A 20,884-nucleotide genomic window follows, 5' to 3' on the forward strand; every position below is an offset into this window, starting at 1 on the left:
ACGACATGGCGTGAACGCACCTTTTGAATCTGGTAAGCTTGTGTGGGTGCTTCTAATTTCTTAAATTTGTGCATCCTCGTTTCCTTCCCTCGCTTCTTTCCTTGCGTCTCAGCTCCATGGTGCCTCCACCCCCTGTTGGATGCAAGGGAAGGTTGCAAGGAAAGAAAATGTGGACAGAGGAGCGAAGAAACGAGGAAGCATCAATTTGAGTATTGATATCAGTGATAATATGAAATATCACGTGTTTTGCAGTGGGCTTGTGGGCACTCAAACGACACTTAATGTATGAATGTTATTTAAACACCGGTGAAATGAAAGTTGACCAATTTAATATTTTGATTATGAATTAGATATTTGCAATTTTGTAATATTTGGTAGGCTATTCTGTTTTTTTCAGGATCGCTGAAGCACGACAAATTTGTCAGCACAGCAGTGGTCAAATGGAAAACATTCTGTTCATCATCATCATCATCGTCATCATCAGCAGTGGCAGCAGCTGAGTCACCACAGTGAACAGGACATGCTCAAATGACAATTCACAAAGAGAATGACAAGGCAAAAAGACAGCTGTATTTCAACATCTCTCTTTTCCAAAGGTATGTTCAGTCTTTCAACAACGTCACTGAGCTTCTATTCATTTTGCGAATACACGTAGTCAAGGATAGTTTTTGAACTAGCAGGAAGTGGTGGGAACAATAACTTTCTTTTACATTCCTTTTATTAATATCTTGGTTGTACAGTATGTTTATATGTCCATGAATACTCTTTGTTAACACATTTCTGTTCATGACAAAAGCACAGACATGAGACAACCTTGATTTATTGTTTTTTTCTTCTTCGCCCAAACCAATATAAACCATACAGTGGACATTTGAAAAACAAGAGCAAAATATAATAAAGCAATAGTCAGGTTAAATCACTTAATTCAGATTTGTGATGTAACAGAGCATGACGCACAGAATGTATTCATGTGCTGCAATTTATTGTATCAACAAAAGAGAAAAAGTAACAAAAGCCACCTTGAAACGGATCCACGTGATTTGACTGACAACATGACTGTTCTGTTATTTACAGTAATCAATGAGTGACGACACAGAAATGTCCCATTGCATTAATTATATTACTTATTACAGTTATTTACCATATAAAATACAGATTTTTATTTACATGAATATAACATGATTCCATAGTGTAAAATGCTATCACAAGGCACAATGTTAAAGACCCGGCGGTCAGTAATGTATTCAAACAACAAAAAGCAATGTAATATGAGTTTGACTATGATGAAAAAAGGCACTTCAAAAGGCACAGGTTAAACATTCAACACTCAAGCAAACATAGGGGATATATATTTAGAGACTGATGATGTAATACAGGTGCGGACAGCTTCATGATCTCAGCAGTTAGGAAGCCAGACAACCCAGTTTATAAAGTGCGCCTTCGCGCTACACTGCCTCCTGTTGGCCAAATGAAGAATGGCAGAAACTCTCCTTTGGTCTTCTTACAAAATCAACCATTTTGTGTGATTAGATAGGCATCGTTACCTGAACAAATATGTCATTTTCTAACAAAAACTGTCCAAATGACTCAAGTTGGCAAAATAACTGAATACATTTTTGTAAATGTTCTAATAAAACAGGAAGAAAATTATGTCAGTAGAACATGAAATAAATGTAAACACTGTTGACACGGATAGTTTTCAGTCTCGTGATTGTAGGGTGGCCATTTCCATAACACCAAAAAGGAGGACACTTTGCGGCATTTAGTGAGGCAAGAATAATTGCATAGGACTCTGGTGTACTCGCAACTACAATACAATTTTGTCCATCATATCGATGGTATCATGAGACAGTGATTCTGAAATAGCCTACTCTATTCATTGCCAGACAATTTGATCTATGATATTGATGTAGACCTGTGTGTAACAGAAGAGGCAAAAAAGGTATTTGTTCACAGTATTTGTATTTATTTTGTGACATCACAAATTACAATTTACATTGTGATGTCTGTTTCAAAAACTGACCACTGAGATGAACCTGTCTTGCAAAGTGCACAGTGCCAGAAAACATAACATTTCTGGACTTCTGGAAATTACAGAAATACAGAAATAAACAAATGATTAATAAATCCTCATTTCAGTTCTTAACAAAGAAGTTCACCCTCTGCAGCAGCTCAGGCGACAACAGCACCTCTAGGGTCATCATGGCCAAATTCGTGCTCTTTTGTCCATTCCGTATTAAATGAGGTCTGACATTTCAGCATGATAACGTTATGATATGATGTAGCCAGCACGTGGACACCACGTCATGGAGGCTTGTTTACATTTTTAACCAATGATATATCAGATATTTATTTGACACCGCTTTCAGCCAATCATTTGTTTGACCAGAGATCTTACGGCATTAGACGATATGCTGCTGCATCCCAATAAAGATTCTAGAGCCGTTTTTGTTTAGGCCGATTCAGCGCAACTCCAAAAAGGAGGACAAATGAGTGTCTGGCTTGAGGCTGTGCCAGACGCCGGACAGGGCGCTTAAAATCCGGACTGTCCGGTCAAAATCCGGACGTATGGCCACCCTACGTGATTGGCGCATGCGTTTAGCTCCACTTTTAGGGTACGTTTACACAACAACGATGTAGGCAAGTAAAAACGGAAAAGTCTTCTTTTTTTCTTTTTTTTATCATTGTCAAAGCGATACCCTTTCACATGGATCCGTGAAAACAATCAAAAACTCTATGCATGCATGCCAGGCCAGTAGTTGGCGATGTCACTTTGTAAAGAAACACGACGCACCAATAGACTGAACACGTAATATGCATTATGTGACCGTTTTCACAAATTCACGTTTTTGTAGTTTACACGGAAACAATAACGTATCATTTTCAAAAACATGCCGTTTTAAACCCGTTTTCAAAAGTTTGCATTTTCAGGCCCCCCAAACGGCGTTGTTGTGTATATGAACAGCCAAAACGCATACGTTTCATAGTTGAAAATGGTGTCGTGTAAACAGCCCCTCAGACATAGGGTGCTTCTCAGTCGGAAGGCTGCATCCTAGTGAGCCAGTATCCTTCTTAGCCCAGTCCTTCGGAGGCTTGTAGGCTAGAGTCCTCCACAGCATTAAATGCTAGAATGAGATGCTCTAGTAAGTGCACATGGCTACTTTGTATTAAAAATCTCCCAGTAGCTTACATTATTGACAGTTTAGTGTTAAGTGATTAATTTACACCAAAACAAAAAACTTGTATGCCTTTATCTCCCAAAACATTATTTTTGTCTTACAAAGACGGCTCAGAGTGGGATCTTTTTCGTCAATTAGAATGTGTGCAAAGGATTGTGGGTGATTTAAGAATGCAAAAGATACACTTGATTCATCCTTCAAAATGAGCTGAATGAAAGACGTGAAATGAAGGCTGTCTTCCAAGGATAGCCTACTTAAAATTGAGAGAGTCTACCATGGCACTTGATGATGTGGCAGCTGAGATATGCAGCCTTCCTTTGGAGAAGTACCCATAGACTGCGTTTAAATCCAATTTGTTTATGCCCTTCCCTTGCCAACATCCCTCACATGTACGTCATTGCTTACATTGCAAGAGTGCCCACTACTGGCGGAATCTTTGCAATGGATTCAAATGAAACGCCCTTCATCACTTGGAATCCATTATTGAGCTGATTTATTATTTACATTTTTGTTTGTTTTTTCCTTATGAATTTGTTTTCTGCACCATTAGATAAGCCTCTGTATGTGTGCTTGGGCTATTGGAGAAAATATAAAAAATTACACAAACAAAAATGATAACAATACAATAAACTATAACAGTGAAAAAAAAAAAAAAAATCAGATTTAGGTAGCTACAAGTATTATGTGGTTAAATGTGAAAATAACTCCAATTTATACACTAGAGTTGTGTGGGAGTAAATTTAGTCCAATCTGCTATGACGTCACAATGCATTGTGGTCTATGGATCTACCTAAAGTGTACATATTGAGTATATATATGAGACTCGCTCCCTCTGTCAAAATTGTCTGTCCAAATAAACTTCTCTAGCCCACTTGACAAAGTTGAACACACTTGCGACAGGGATTGCCACAAGGGGAAGTGCTTAGGGAAGTTCACCAGTGTATGTAAATGCAGCCATAGGGTAGGCTTCTCAAAACTCAAGTGGATGCTTCTTCATTTCCTCAGTCCTCAGTTATAATGTTAGGATAGCATTAACATTACTGCTATCTGTCACAGGAACACTAGATATTTGTGTAAATTAACCAGTGGTGGAGTGTAACGAAGTACAAATACTTCGTTACTTTACTTAAGTACATTTTTTACGTATCTGTACTTTACTTAAGTAGAATCAATAGTGCATACTTTTTACTTTTACTTCGTTACTTTTTGCAGCAATTATTATACTTTCTACTCCACTACATTTCTACAACGTTTCGTTACATTTTCGGATCAGTTTTCCCCCTGCCAAAACAGGGATTGAAAAAAAAATCTCAATGTTTTCGGTGCTGACGCGTGCGTTCATGGTGGCGCTGCCAGTAAAGCACCTAAAAGCTGTCACAAAGAACCAGCAAAGGTAATGAATATGTCAAATATAGCAAGGAGACATTTTAATTGTTTATTAATAAACAAGTGTTTTCTGTGTCGGCTGCAAAGATGAGGTTGACGATAGGCCTACAGATACGCGATCTTCGCAGTAGTGAACGCGCCAGAGAGAAATGCGCATTTCATACGGATTATAAGCAGAGAGCAGTCGGTTTTCTTTCGTTTTGAATTGTTCTGTTTAAAAGTACACATTTAAAGCTGTCTAAAGATATATTTATCAGGTCTGTGAGGCAAGTAGGATACCTTATACGCTGAGTTTCGGTTCATTTATGAGACGCGCTTCAGTTCACTCGCCGGTGCCTACGTGTCGAGATTATCTATTTTCTACTATTTTTACTTATTTATTAAATCCTGGCTAATGTTTGATGAAACATTGATTAAAATTAAGATACAATTAATACAAAACGAAATTCACTTTAAAAAAGGCTTTGTGCTTTCTGTTTGAGGTCTCTGTGGAAGTTTTAAAGCAGTCTTTTAGTGCCTTTCAGAGCGGTCACGTCTGTAACATTGTTTTTTCCTCATAAATGGGAACACGAAAAATAAAATAAAATGAATATTTTATGTTCTGTGGAGAGCCAACCCTTCATCCGGTGGGTAGCTATTACTTTTTTGTTTTGCGCAGTGTAATTCAGAGAATTACAAAAAAATATTTTTCTATCTAAAAGTTATAGTTTTTTGTGTCCCGTAACGCATGTGTAGCCTAGGCTATTTCCCATTAAATATAAAACGCATACTGATATTTTTCAATATGTATTAAATGCATTTTCTGAGAATTTATATTTCAAGTTTTTACTGCAAATGTCCCGTTTATAACGATGGAATTGCCCAATATTAAATAATTTATCCTCAACTAGTTTTGTGGTGTAGGTCTACGTATTGTAGTTAACTTAAAACAAGTGGTGTGTCGCGATTCTGCCTTCTCACACCGCGACACAGGTTCGTAGATCTGAGTGTAGCGATTTCGGATTAATATTGTTACAGGCACAGCCCTAATTATTAGAATATAGACATTAAGAGAATAAATTGTTATGCAAGTACTTTTACTTTTAATATTTAAAGTACATTTAAAATCAAGTACTTTTTACTTTTTACTTAAGTAGGGTTTTCATTGTGGTACTTCTACTTTTACTAAATTAAATATGTCTCTGGTTATTTGTACTTTTACTTAAGTACTGAGATTCAGTAGCCTACTTCCTCCACCACTGAAATTAACTCTGACCAACATGTCAGCAGAAATCAGAAGGATAAACCAGTGTTTTGATGACATAAGCAGTTACTTTGGAATTGGAAAATCTAATTTTTTTTCATTAAGTTTATTTAACAAAGTTCGGGAGAAGCACATTTAGATAATTTAAAGCCAATCAGCACAAGAGGACGCCTATATACAATACAGCCGTCTCTCACCTCTGTCCCACAACAGTTTTCTAGGATCCCTCCATGATCCCAAATTTCAAGCTCTTTATCTGTTTAATATGCATGCGTAAACTCATGAAATGGTAGCAAGGGACATGCTAAAATGACCTTTATCAGGAGGAAACACATGGGAGTGTTGTCAAAACGAAACCATCTGAGGAAGGACAAAGAGGAAGTTACAGTCCTGGAACAATTTTCTGTAGAACACACTTTGCTGACCTGTAAGCCGTCAATATGACTTTAGTATTAAAGTATTGTGGTGTATTTACTGGTGGTAGAATCTATTTGCAGATAATCTCTCACCCCTAAATGACATGTAAGCAAAAAGAACTGTGATTTTGGTTACTTTACATTGTCACTCTCTTTCCGTCTTTTCTAACGGAGCCTGTTTTTGGGGCCAGAATAAGCACCAATATGGCCTAGTCTTTATGCTGTTAGTTGAAAGCCTGCCTAAGTAAAATTAATGTAAATGAAACAAGTCAGTGGTGTTAGCAATATATCTTACCAGAAGAGGGCAGCATTTGACCTGTTTTAGGTTGTCTGGGCTTTGAGTGTCATTGTTTGCTTTGGGCAAAGAGCTTCCAAACAATGGTGACTTTGATAGTCAGTTAAGCAGTGGTGGAGGAAGTACTGAATCTCAGTACTTAAGTAAAAGTACAAATAACCAGAGACATATTTACTTTTGTAAAAGTAGAAGTACCACAATGAAAACCCTACTTAAGTAAAAAGTACCTGATTTTAAATGTACTTTAAGTATTAAAAGTAAAAGTACTTGCATAACAATTTATTCTCTTAATGTCTATATTCTAATAATTAGGGCTGTAACAATATGCAATATGAAACCGAAATCGCGACACTCAGATCCACAAACCTGTGTTGCAGTGTGAGAAGGCAGAATCGCGAAACACCCCTTATTTGGAGTTAACATTACAATACGTAGACCTACACCACAAAACTATTTGAGGATAAATGATTTAAAATTGGACAATTCCAGCGTTATGGACATATAAATTCTCAGAAAATGCATTTAATACATATTGAAACTGTTACTCCCTTAATAAAGGAGTCCAGACATTAGAAAAATATCAGTCTACACATGTGTTTTATATTTAATATGAGGGAAATAGGCTACACATGCATCACGGACGTGACACAAAAAAATCTTTAACTTTTAGGTGGCAAAATTTTTTTTTTTTGTAATTCTATGAATTACACTGCGCAAACCAAAAGTAATACCCACTGGATGAAGAAGGGTAGGCTCTCCACAGAACATAAAATATTTATTGCATTTATGAGGAAAAACAATGTTACGCGACAGTTCTCCGTTACAGACGTGAGCGCTCTGAAAGCGGCATTAAAAGATTGCTTTAAAACTTTCACAGAGACCTCAAACAGAAAGCACAAAGCTTTTCTTTAAAGTGAATTTCGTTTTGTATTAATTGTATCTTAATAATGTTTCATCAACCAATTGCCTGGATTTAATAAATAAGAAGTATAGCAGACAATAGATAATCACGACAACACCGGCGCGTGAACTGGAGTTAGTCTCATAAATGGTAGCCTACTTGCCTCAAGACCTGAAAAATATATCTATGGAAAGCTTGTCTCTCTGCTTATGTAATCCGTATGAAATGTGTATTTCTCTCTGGCGCATTCACTACTGTGAAGATCGCGAGGTAGCATCGTCAACATCATCTTTGCAGCCGACACTGACACAGAAAACACTTGTTTATTAATAAACAATTAAAATGTCTCCTTGCTATATTTTACATATTCATTCATTACTTTTGCCGGTTCTTTGTGACAGCTTTTAGGTGCTTTATTGGCAGCGCCATGCACCCTTACATGTTACATGAACACCGAAAACATGGAGATTTATTTCAATCCCTGTTTTGGCAGGGGGAAAAACAGATCAGAAAATGTAACGAAACGTTGTAGAAATGTAGTGGAGTAGAAAGTATAATAATTGCTGCAAAAAGTAACGACGTAAAAGTCAAAATTATGCACTATTGATTCTACTTAACTAAAGTACAGATACGTGAAAAATGTAGGCCTACTTAAAGGGCACCTATTATGCAAAATTCACTTTTACATGGTGTTTGAACATAAATGTGTGTTGGCAGTGTGTGAGCAAAACCACCCTAGAATGATAAAAATCCACCCAGTAGTTTTTTTTACTATCTCAATAAATCACAAGCACTGTCTTGTAAAAGTTGTTTTCCTACCACTGCTATGCTGATGACACACAGCTCTTCCTCTCCTTTCAACCAGATGATCCCACAGTAGCTGCACGGGTCTCAAGCTGTCTGGCAGACATCTCCACATGGATGAAGGAACATCACCTGCAGCTCAACCTGGCAAAGACTGAGCTTCTCGTCCTCCCTGCCAATCCATCTCTACAGCACGACTTCACCATCCAGCTAGAGTCATCATTAATCACCCCATCAAGATCGGTCAGAAATCTTGGAGTAACGTTTGATGACCAGCTGACCTTCACAGATCACATTTCAAAGACAGCTCGATCATGCAGGTTTGCACTGCACAACATCAGGAAGATCAGGCCTTTCCTAACTGAGCATGCAACACAACTTATCGTCCAGGCCCTGGTCATCTCTAGGCTTGACTACTGCAATGCCCTTCTGGCTGGACTCCCAGCATGTGCGACCAAACCCCTACAGATGATCCAGAACGCTGCAGCTCGTCTTGTCTTCAACGAGCCCAAGAGGGCCCACGTCACTCCTCTGTTCATCTCTCTGCACTGGCTACCTCTAGCTGCTCGCATCAAGTTCAAGGCACTGACGCTTGTTTACAGAACTATCACAGGCTCAGCTCCCTCCTACTTTCACTCACTCCTACGAGTCTACATCCCTACCAGACACCTACGATCGGTCAACGAGCGACGTCTCGTGGTTCCATCACAGAAAGCCACAAAATCACTTTCCAGAACATTCTCATTCACAGTTCCATGCTGGTGGAACGCTCTCCCCACCCTCATCCGGAATGCAGAATCCCTGACAACATTCAAAAAACAGCTGAAAACCGATCTCTTCCGTGAGCACTTAACCTTATAGAGAAAAAAAAAAAAAAATTCCTTTCCCTTTGAAACATCACTTATCAGGCTTATGCTACTCTGAATAATACCTGAACTTCGTATTTTGAGCACTTCCTGCGTTGTTGTTGCTTTTGCCTCTTTATGATGACTCGCTGAATTTAGTCCTAATTTGTAAGTCGCTTTGGATAAAGGCGTCTGCTAAATGACTAAATGTAAATGTAAATGTAAATGTCTCAGAACGCCCTGTTCTAGATTTCCCTCACTGTGACGTAGAAATGCGCTAAGCCCCACCGACGCGGTTTGATTGACAGTCTGGTTTTGGCATAGACCCCGCCCTCGGTGATCTGCATCCTCCATTGTTTCAACGACAGCCGGTGTGTAATGTCTCATAAGAAGTGTAACTTAGGTGTTCTGTTGTGGAATTTAAGAATGGACATAGTAGTCTTCACTGACATCAGAGCCACTGAAAACGCAGCGGATGGATTTTATTTATGAAGAAACGGCGCCACTTAAACTTCCTTCATTTTCTGACTGACTGTTTAGTGAACGAGGGTCAAAGTTAATCAAGTGTGGATCATTGCCTACAGTTCGCCATTCAACGTCACCTCCAGAAGTAAGTGTATTTTATGATTTTTGAGCAAATAGTCATTTCAATCGATGTCAGCCAGTTCAACAACAAATGCGTCTAAAGCTATTTATTGTCGTCGTCATAGATGTCTCAACAAACAACGTCAGACAGTTTTATGTCACGTAGGCTATCATTTTTGCAGCAATTACAAATGTAAATAAATTAAGGTCTGCTCTATCTCCATAGACAGTATAAACGTCTATCTCCCTCCCCTTAAGAAAAAAATAAATAAATCGTTTGTACTTAGCAAACGTTATCACAGTATTTGTGTGTGTGTGTGTGTGTGGTTTCAAAAAATTGCGCGAACGTTATCACAGTTCGTGTGTGTGTGTTGCACATCCATAATTGCAAAGGGGACGCGATTAAAACTTTGTAAGTACATAAATGTATCAAATAACCATTCCGAGACGTTTAGTCCATTCTCATTCGTGTCTCTTCATCATCTGGGTCCAGCAGCAGGGCGGGGATATGCAGCTCATTAACATTTAAGGTGGTACACTCCAAAACAGCTCTTTTTAAAACAGGCCCCAAAAATGACATTTTCAAATGGTTATAATACATTAACTGTGGGGTATTTTGTGCTGAAACTTCACAAATGCATTCTGGGGACACCCAAGACCAATATTACATCTTGTAAAAAGGGGCATTAAGTAAAGTAACAAAGTATTTGTACTTAGTTACATTCCACCACTGCAATTAAGTTTGTTCAGCAGTTGGGTACAAAAAAATGTGTGTGCGTGTTTGTGAGGAATTATCTGAATTTTGTGCACTCGCATACGATCAAGACACTTCTCATAAATAGTTTTCTATATAAAAGTGTTTTTATAGGCCTTATATGGTGCGGGTCACTTTCCCTCTATGTAGCCATTTTACGACGTTGAAATGACGTGAGCCGCTGTGTTTTACTACAATCCTCACACTTATTGGTTGCCACCCCAGTAGATGGGCTTGTAGCTTAGTATTCAGTGTTGCCAACTATATGCCAAGTCCACGGTTTTCCCCTGGAATTGTGCTACGTTTACTGTGTTGCCAGGTTTTTTGTTGTTGTTGTTGTTGTTTTTTTCCAGTCCCCCTCTTAAAAAACGTGGTGTTTGGTGACGTGAGGAGCCAAACTTAGCAAGTGCACATACTTGCATAAACTTTTATCGTGCTTTTACGGGAGAATTAGTGCATGGTCGAAGAAATGGAAAAGATCTGAGGTAAAAAGACAGAAAGACTGACATAGACAAAATAAATGAGTGAAAACATCGATACAGAACACAGGTGAAATGATTTGATGACAGAGAAAATCCCGATTTGTTAACAAGTTTTTTTTTTTTGTTTTTTTTTTTTGTGTGTGTGTGGAAAAAAGCAAGGTTTGCTTTACCTTTTTTAGGTAAGGGAATTAAATACTGTGTAACTCACTATCAGTGTATTTAGATAAATCTCAAAAACGAATTACACGAAGAACAACTTACGTTAGCGAATAACTAGCCTACCAAATGCACATTTAAAATAATCCAAGCATGTTCAATAGGCCTATATTATTTTGTGTAATAAAAAACAACAACATAAATAGAATATAATTGTCATTGTGGAGCTACTGTAAGATCATAAAAAGTGTTGATGTATTTATATATAGATGATAAAATCTTAAAATGATTTAAGTAATTAAAAATGATTCAAAAATGACAATTGGACAAACAGAGAATCTAGTGCGTGAATTGTTTTGACCATTTTTATTTTCCTTTCTTGCCCCCTAATTTATTGAAAAGGAGCAGTGAAACAAAGGAAACACCATGAAACTAGTCGGAAAACACCAGTACATTTGACCAAATGTAATAATGAAACCATGTGATGAGCAAAATTCAAGCACACTTCCTTGTGAAAAGCGCAGCACTGCTCAACCAGATTTTGCCATTTATAAACAAATTAATGCTTAAAACATTTACATTTTACCATTATTAAATAGAAATTACGAAAACAAGTGCATTTCTGATTACATTGTAGGTGCAAATGTCTTTTTAGTCTAAAAGAAACTGTTCAGGTGGCAAGTTAAAGAGCTTTTGATAATATTCCAAAAATGATCATAGTGCAGATATTAGTTGCAAAGGGTTTGCTAGAAAGTATTTGATTAGTTTGATATGCAGAACCTGTACCACACTGAGTGGGAAACCTTGTCACCGTGCCATTTTCTTTTTGTGTGGTTTTCACCGACAGATTTATTTTTGAGTGTCAGGGGTCAGAGACCTTCTCATGGCAACGTCTGCAACTCTCGTCTAAGAAAACAATCTTAATCTGGGTAAATCAGTGTTCTAGCAACAGAGTTAAACTTCAACTTCATTCAGTGAACCTTCTCAGAGAGGCCAGGTGATGATCTAAGTTGTATTTGAACTCTAAAGGATCTTCCGCTGGTGACTTCATGACATCAGACAACTAGCCCAGTTTTCTTCGTCTCTGTGCGCATTGCTCATTTCTCATGTTTGTGAACATATTTGTATTCAAGAGAGATCTAATATAGTATGCACATGTATCGAGTCTAAATATAGACAGGCTACATGCCCTAGATATTTATAGAGGTGAATCCTGAGTCTGTGATTCATCCTGAGTACCATAATCCAACCAGACACGCTTTCATTTAATTTAATTTAAATTAAATTAATAAAAATGTGTTTTGTTTTATTATTTCATTTTATTTAATGTGGCTGCAGCTGAGCATGCAAGATATGACTATTGCCGTTTATGGTTTTGCTTAGTAAGATGATCCTGTTTAAAAATGTACAATGGTTATAATAAGATCACGGCAAATCATTTAGAAACGGGGCTGACATGTTTCTAGCTGCTAAATAATTTTATCCAAAGCAGACTTGTTAAATGAGTTTTGTGTCATATTTAGCCTCAGAGCAGGTGTATGAAAATCCTTTCGTGAGAACACAGATCTGGTCCAGCCTTTGCTTTTCAAATAGTGGAGAATATAACTTCAAATGGAACTGAATCTAGATGATCAGTTTCGGTTTAAGCGCACTCTTCAAGCCCCGTTAAAAGGTGTGAGCTGGGAGGATCTTTCAGTTCTTTAACAAATGGGAAAGTGAAACATGCAGACCAAGGGAATCAAATGTCAGCCACTTTTCAGTTTTCTTATGCAAAAGGTGATTGAAAACAATGATTTTGACACACACACACACACACACACACACACACACACACACACACACACACACACACACACACACACACACACACACACACACACACACACACACACACACAAAAGATTTGTAATACTTTTTATTAGTTTATACTTTAAAAGCATAATAAATAAAATATACTTATAAATATACTTTAAAAGCATAATAAATAAAATATACTTATAAATATACTTTAAAAGCATAAATTATTGGAAGTTACTTCAGCAATATATTATATTACTTAAAAAAAAAAAAATGTATGACTTTATACTATGATTTAAAAACATAGTACCTAACCAGGTTAATTATATAAAAGAGTAAATTAATGGAAGTTAATACAACATTTTATAATACGCTATTGAATTACTTTATACTTTGTGATTTAAAAAATGTATTTCTTATTTTATTCACATTCTGGGTTTTTTTCTTTGTTTTTCACATTCTTATTTTATTCACATTCTTTGTTCCAAATTATTATGAAAAAAAAAAAAAACTCTTTGTTTTTGTGAATTTTATTCAGATTCTTTGCAGATCATGTAAAAAAACAGCAAAACTCCATAAGAGTAAAAATACATAAATAAAAAAATATGCATAAGAGCTCAGTGAGTCGTTGGTTAAAAATTCTAACCACACCCAGACACATTTTAAAGCTGGTTGTCTGTACCATGCAAAAAAAAAAATAAAAAAAATAACCTGCAAATAAGATGTGTGGAAGATAGTTCAACAAGATGTGTGGAAGATAGTCCATCAATAATGTATAAAATAATGGGTAACACTTAATTTTGATGCTCCCCAACAGACATTCTACTAACTATAAGTAACTCTGCAACTACTTTGCAACTATGTCAACTTCTTCCAACTCTTAACCCTTCCAGTCTACCAATACTGTGTTAACAATCTAATGAGAGTTAGTAGACATGTAGGTGCACCGTTACTTATTATAGTCAACAGAATGTGTTAAAGGGACCATCAAAATAAAGTGTAACAAAATAATATGCATTCGCTGCATGTATTACCACTAACCACTGCATTAAAGATTATAGTCACAGATAACACACGTGCATGTGGTCACATGTTGATATGCAAACATATCTGTAGCTCAGTATTGAGAAGCAACTGTTCTTGTAGTTTAGAAAAAGTGTTCATCAAAAACAGTAATAACTTAATGAGCTATTACTAACAAAACGTTTCCTTTGTAAATACCAAGAAAGATATATAACTCCGGTACTCCCCCGATGTAATGTTTGCATTGGTATTTCCCTCTAAATTTGGAATCATTAACATGCATAGATTCAAACATTTACATTGAAGATTTTTTATGTTCCATGTTTACACATGCTCATGTACACTCCAACAGTTTTCATACTTAATGCTACGTTTCTAACCACAAGAGAGAGAGAGCGAGAGAGAGAGAGAGAGAAACATGTTGCTATCTTAGAGTGGGGGAAATATCTGCCATCACGGAAGACTGACTGAAGCAAAACAGAGAGAGGGGAAGTTCACAGTATAAATACATAAAGAGTCAGTCAACCACTCAACCTCACTCACATGAGAGAGAGAGAGACGTGCGGACGGAACTGAAGCGTCACTGAACATTGAGCTGGCTCTGTTAGAACGGTTATTCGGTTATTAGAAACATTTTGCGCGTGTGCTTGTATGGAACTGAACTGGAATTTGTTGTTGGATATGATTCTCGACTGACGTAGACATGGATTGGATCTCATGGATTACTTTTCTGGTCACATTGATGCACATCCCGGTTCACATAGCAAGTAAGGTTTTGATTGATTAGGGTTTTTTGGGGGGCTTACTCTTGATTTTGCAAGGTGACAATAATAACAATGTACTGTACGGTTACATTTTTAGAAAATACTTTTATTTAATTTGTTGTATTAAACAATATTTGTCATTTTAAATGAAATATTCTTAAAAAGATCATGTCCACAATACTGAAATAAAAATACAAGAATACGAAAAAAATATAAGGTGCAAGTGGGCGCTTGACTTGAACTGTAGCCCCCAGTGTCTGTCACAGCGATGACGTGAGTGACGTAAATTCCTCACCGAATTTGGGCGTCCCCCTGTGACCACTGCATTGACATTTCTCAAATGAATATATAGCAACGACTATATGTTTTTTTTTTTTTTTTGACTCTAGTGAATATTCATCAGCTTTTCAAAGTATGTTTTTTGTTAAACCAACACAGAAAATACAAGAAAACACAGATAGAGAAAGCACAAATTTTTGTAATTGGATTTATTTTTTTATTTTTTTTACCCAACCCCCAACCAACTATACCCAGTCATCGCTATTACATTGTATTGTATAGCATTGTGTAAGTTATTTTTGAAACATTTTGAGTAACGGTTTGCTTGATGAAGTAGACATCCATTAGCAAATTGACTTAATTTAAACATGCCATGCCACCTACATCTGGAAAGTACAGCTGATGGACAATAAATACAGTGCATCACGGGTGTGAGAATGCTGCGATGACGGGAACACGAGCAAATAAACCACTTCTCTATTGGGAAGAGAAGAGTCTGGGAAAGTCTGAAGATAATTCTGACAATATTTCTATTTTGTTTACAGGTAAAGACCTAGAATTTGATATATGGGAGGGAAATGTAACTGCGCTCTGGGATCCCCCTGAAGGAGCCCCCATACATGCCCTTTATCAAGTAAAGCTAGCACCGTAAGCAGTCTTAATATAGTTTCACAGTTTACTAAACATATTATTTTGGTTTTCCTTTTTGCCCACCTTTTTTGCTTAAAGGAAGTTTAGAGTGCTCCAAAAACTAATGTATTTGTTTTTTTTTTCTCTTTTAGGTATTTCGGTCATACTAAGTGGGAAATTGTGCCAGAGTGTAACATGACTACAGAAACTAGATGTGAACTTGGGAACTTTTTATTTAAACCCAAAATGAAAATAAAGGTTGAACTGCAAGGAAATGGCAACTGGTCAGTGGTGAAAAGAATACGTTTAATTCAGAGTAAGTATTTCCAGGACTTTTTCATTGTGTTACTATAGGAAAACAACTGAATAAAACAGCACTAGATTATAGTGCAAAAAGTCTACAAAAATAAGGTTTGTTTAGTGGCATCAATGGTTCCATGAAAAACCATGTAACATCCATGTTCTTTCCATGTTTTAGGTAAATTATTGGCTCCAGAATTTGACCTGTCTTTCACTGCTAATATGGTGAAGGTTAAGATTCACAGAAAGCCATTTCTCAAAAACCTTTTTGAATATGGACCAAGTTACTCTGCCATTCTGTATCCCAAAGGACAGGAGAGTCAGGTTGGTTTTTTTGTACTTGTACTTTGTACTTGTTTTTGTAGTTTTTGCACCCCCTCCCCCCTCCCTCCTCCCTCCCTCCTCCCTCCCTCCTCCCTCCTTCCTTCCTTCCCTCCCTCCTTCCCTCCCTCCTTCCCTCCTCCTCCCTCCCTCCTTCCCTCCTCCTCCCTCCCTCCTTCCCTCCTCCTCCCTCCCTCCTCCTCCCTCCCTCCTTCCTTCCCTCCTCCTCCCTCCCTCCCTCCTCCTCCCTCCTCCTCCTCCCTCCTCCTCCCTCCTCCTCCTCCCTCCCTCCTCCTCCTCCCTCCCTCCCTTTACAATAAATTAACTTGCTTGTTATATTGCATGGTGTTGGAATCTCTAAACCTGTAATTTCTCGGATACAGGCTAAAACAGTAAGCGATGATGATGACGAAGATGGTATGGTGGAATTCACATTACCATTATGGCAGGAGTATTGTGTCTATGTAAAAGTGGAGATGATATCTGATGATGTGAGCAACACCTCATTACCACGGTGCATATTTCTACCAGCAGGTACGCATTTGAATAAATAATAAATCTTCTATTTTTACACAGCTCTCTCAAATGGAACAAGAATATGACTGGTCAATATAACATAATGACTGCTAAAATGTATATTTCACTGTTGTATTGATTTATTTAGTAACTAGTATGTTGCACAAATAAACCCCTTCAGGGTGATACTGATACAAGACCCTTATTCTTTGCATTTGAGTTTTTTATGCAGCTGTTATTAATTATTTGTGAAATTTCAACCTCTGAGGCCTAATGTTGATTCCTCTTGTTTGTCAGATATGTCTATGGTGATCTACATGGCAGCCATTGGTGTTGTTGGAGTTATGACCCTCTTCATGTTTGCAGTCTGTTTCTTCTTAAGGCGTCCTGGTAAAATGCCGGCTGCTCTGGTGAGTCAACTTTGTGATTTTTAAATAATAAATCACGGGTTCCCACGGTTCTTTGAAATCCTTGAACGTTTGTGAATCTGAAAAAAAATTATAATTCAAGGCCCTGGAAAGTTTTTGAAAATAAACATGCATAGATACAGGTCCTTGAAAGTACTTGAAAGTTTTCTGGAAAAAAATCCGTATTATTCTCTCCGGTCCGCTAATGTGTTATTTCGCCAACACTTCAGGGCCTATGCATACTAGCTTGCTTGATTTGCGTTAGTTACGCGCCTTTACACGTTACATTAAGTGTTTCCCGCGTGAGGTACTTTGTGTTGAGGTCCCCACATTAAAGGGATACTTCACCTCTGGGAAGATGAATGTGTATTTAAAATAGGTCATTTAAGTAGAAGAAATGTGAAGAAATTTTTGAATTTGGAGCTTTCTAGACTGAGAAAAGCCAGAAAATTTATTTTTGGCTTATGTGGATGAAAGACAACAACTCCCAGAATGCACTTGCTTCGCTGCCTTAGGAGGCCACGCCTACCGGTAAGAGTGCGCAGTTGAAAACAACAAGGCTAGCCTACGTGGTGAGTTTGCCAGGGATTTAAAGATCGCCCAAAATGTCCGGGATTCGGCTTTTGCGTTCTACAGTCGCCATTCATCATGTTTACTGTGGCGAGCAGGACGAGGCTGATGGGCGCGGGAGAACGGCGCGAGGCCGGTGGCGTCATTACTGAGACGCGCCGGGTATCGCATCTCTCATGGAGGAGCGGGAATTTTCTTAGCAATGGAAAAACGCACATCAACCGATCACTTGTTTAGCGTTCATGTAAACACTACATTCAGATTCACCAATCGGAATGAATTTAGTTAGATTGAAACAAAAGGTGCATGTACACAATGAATGGCGACTGCAGAAAGCAAAAGCTGAATCCCGTACATTTTGAACGATCTTGCCCGCCGGACAAGTCCGGGAAAAGGAGGATGGTAATCCCTACTTACTCAGCTTTCTCCTACTATTCAGCTTTCTTCACAGAACAAGAGCCTGCTAGCTTAGCTTCCAAAGAAAGACGTCTGACACTGTGTACATTCTGTGAGTGAGATCCCACCTCCTATGGGCGGGTTGAAAACATGCGGAACAACGCCTTCTGGCTGTAGTCTTCAGCCTCTGGCCAGAAAATCCTCCGATGACGCAAAATGACGATTTTTGCGTCATCGGAGGATTTTTTCCAGACAAAAAATACATAAATCTCTTGTCTCAGGGGGATATGAGGGTGGAACGCACGTTAATTCGAAAATACTACAGGTTTTCTACTAATACAAAGCTTAATGCTAAATCCTGAAGTATCCCTTTAAGTCCTTGAATTTGAGGGTATTGGATCTGGAAAGTCCTTGAAAGGTCCTTGAATTTGAAGTTAACCAAGGTGTGGGAACCCTGATAAATGTAGTTTCATCAAAACCAAAAGTGTTAGAGCAAGCAAGTTTCAGGATCCTAAAAAGAGAATGTGATCTAAAGAAGAGAGGCTCAGTAGTGTCAGTTCTCCTTTCGAGGAACAGTAGCAGAAATGGAAGTGCTGGGGATTTACGTACATGATCTCAATGATGTTTGGTTTGGTCCATGATAACACAATACCATTCAGAATGAAACTAGTTTGGCAATTTCTGATTGTCATATCTACTCTACATTTTTGTATGTGTATACACTTCTGTACAAAAGTTAGGGGTCTGTAAGATTTTTGAAAGAATTCTCTTGTGTTCACCCAGGTTGAAATAATTTGATAAAAAAAAAAGAAAAATTAAAATAACTGTTTTCTATTTGTATATATTTCAAAATGTAAGTTATTCTTGTGATGCAAAGCTGAATTTTCAGCAGCCATATCTCCAGTCTTCAGTGTCGCATGATCCTGATACAGCATTTATTTAATAAATGTCTTTCCTTTCACATTTGACTTTAATGTATCCCTGCTGATTAAGCTAAAAAAATATTTCCCCAAGCGTATTATTTTTGGATGTTTTGTAAGATTATATATTAAGTGTTAACCATTATTTTATCATATATTATTGTCCATCAGAAATCCGCTGTGAATGGATGGCACCCTATGCATGTAGGATTGATCCAAGTGGAAACCGTCACTGACAAGGGATGGCTGCTGATTAGCGACAACATGGCGGCAAAGAGTAAAAAATGTGATGAGGACAAGGAGCTTTCTGAGGATGACAAAGAGAGAAGAGAGAGTACAGACAGTGGCGTAAGTGTGGGCCAGCAGAACTCGCTTAAGAACAGAGGCAAAGACGGACATACGGGAGAGGAGGACAGCGGCTGTGGAAGTCTGACAGGAACCGAGGACAGCGGTCTCAGCGGTGGAAGAAGAAGCCTGGAAGAGCTCCCTTTCCTGGACGGAGGAGTAAATAGCAGCAACGGTGAAAGAAAAGATGACAGTGGCTTGGGAATGGGAAACAAGGATGATTCTGACAATCTCCAAGGGGCGGATGGTGACCTGTCTGAGATTGTAGTTGTTGGGGATGGATATCGTAGTCAGAGCCCTTCTGCTGATGCTGAAAGTATGGCGACCGTTCCATGTGATGTAGACACTAAAATGGCCAGCCCTAGCAGTGGTTATCGGCCTGGTCATGTGACGTGCTCGTGTTCGGACTTTGAGACTTGCATTTGGTGCAAAACCAGTAATCTCCGTACAGACAGTGGTTCATTGTCTCATGAGAAACTCAGTACTACCGATAACGACAATGACAGACCAAGTTATTTGAAAAAATCACCTGTACAGACTGTGAATGCGCTAGGACTGGGAGATTTGTTCTCCCAGTCAGATGAGAACTCCAGCGAGTCGTCGCTATTCATTACCTGTCCACAACTTCTACAAGAGCCCTGCCAACTGGACACTTTGCTTCTTACATTAGGAGACGTAGAACTGACATTCACGTGAGATATAAGACATTTTCATGAATGTGTAAACAAATATGGGCCGAACAAAGTGTATCTGCTTCTCCTCCAGCCGTTTGCTCCAGTTTTTGTTTAGAGTAACAGCAGAGAGATGCTAAATACTTTGCTAATACTAAGCTCTCAGAATAGGAGCTGTCCCTCAGAAGTGTGACTTACTGCTAGCACCGGGTCATCATTTTGTCTAAACGTTGACCAGAGAGGAGACAAATTGAGTGATCAAGAGTGAACTAGTATCAGAATATGATGATGATGAGCTGTTACCAGTTCTTGACGTCCAATGTGACACATCCCACACATCACTGATGTAGTTCATTTATTGGTACATTCTTGTGTTCATCTATTGCAATTTTGCACATGAATTGTACGCATTTACATTTTATGTATCTACTGACATTTTTGATATGCTGAAATTTGAATTGTCCCAGACAACATTTCATATTGGGACCAATGTTAGCACGATATGAGATTGAGTTACGGGCCCTACATTGGTTTGTTCTTTGGGTCCATGTCGGCCTTATCTAAATTAGCCTATATTAATCTAACCATGAAATGTTGGCTGGGGTGTCGAATGTGATGGAATGATGGTAAAGGTGATGTTGATGATGATAATAATAATAAATATCTAGATTTTTACATTTTATGAAAATAAGTGGTGCTTTCCTATTCCCAATTTTTCCATCCACACCCTCCTTTCATTGCCGTGTTTGAGCATGTTGTTTATAGGCCCAAGTTAAAAGAGTCTTCGCCACCACCTGTTGTGAGTTTTTTACTTTAAAAAATATCTTTAATTTTTGTTCGCTTTAGTGTCGGTTTAGTCAGTCAAATGATACAAAGAATTTAAAATAAATTTTTTCCAA

General features: G+C 38.0%; 1 protein-coding gene across 1 annotated transcript; it reads left to right on the plus strand.

The window, feature by feature from the left end:
- The first annotated feature begins 14,384 nt into the window (after positions 1-14,384).
- On the plus strand, positions 14,385-20,662 carry il10ra (interleukin 10 receptor, alpha). Its single transcript, XM_082179041.1, has 7 exons — positions 14,385-14,633; positions 15,455-15,557; positions 15,692-15,855; positions 16,018-16,163; positions 16,544-16,694; positions 16,974-17,086; positions 19,141-20,662. The coding sequence occupies exons 1-7, from the start codon at positions 14,570-14,572 to the stop codon at positions 20,008-20,010; spliced, it is 1,611 nt and encodes a 536-aa protein (XP_082035167.1). The 5' UTR covers positions 14,385-14,569; the 3' UTR covers positions 20,011-20,662.
- Positions 20,663-20,884: the final 222 nt, after the last annotated feature.

Source organism: Leuciscus leuciscus (genome assembly GCF_965113295.1).
Source record: "Leuciscus leuciscus genome assembly, chromosome: 9".
Taxonomy (NCBI): domain Eukaryota; kingdom Metazoa; phylum Chordata; class Actinopteri; order Cypriniformes; family Leuciscidae; genus Leuciscus; species Leuciscus leuciscus.

Coding starts and splice junctions, on each gene's coding strand:
- il10ra (XM_082179041.1), top strand. CDS start 14,570: ATGGATTGGATCTCATGGATTACTTTTCTGGTCACATTGATGCACATC. Junction 15,558..15,691: donor TATCAAGTAAAGCTAGCACC/GTAAGCAGTCTT, acceptor TTTCTCTTTTAG/GTATTTCGGTCATACTAAGT. Junction 15,856..16,017: donor AAGAATACGTTTAATTCAGA/GTAAGTATTTCC, acceptor TCCATGTTTTAG/GTAAATTATTGGCTCCAGAA.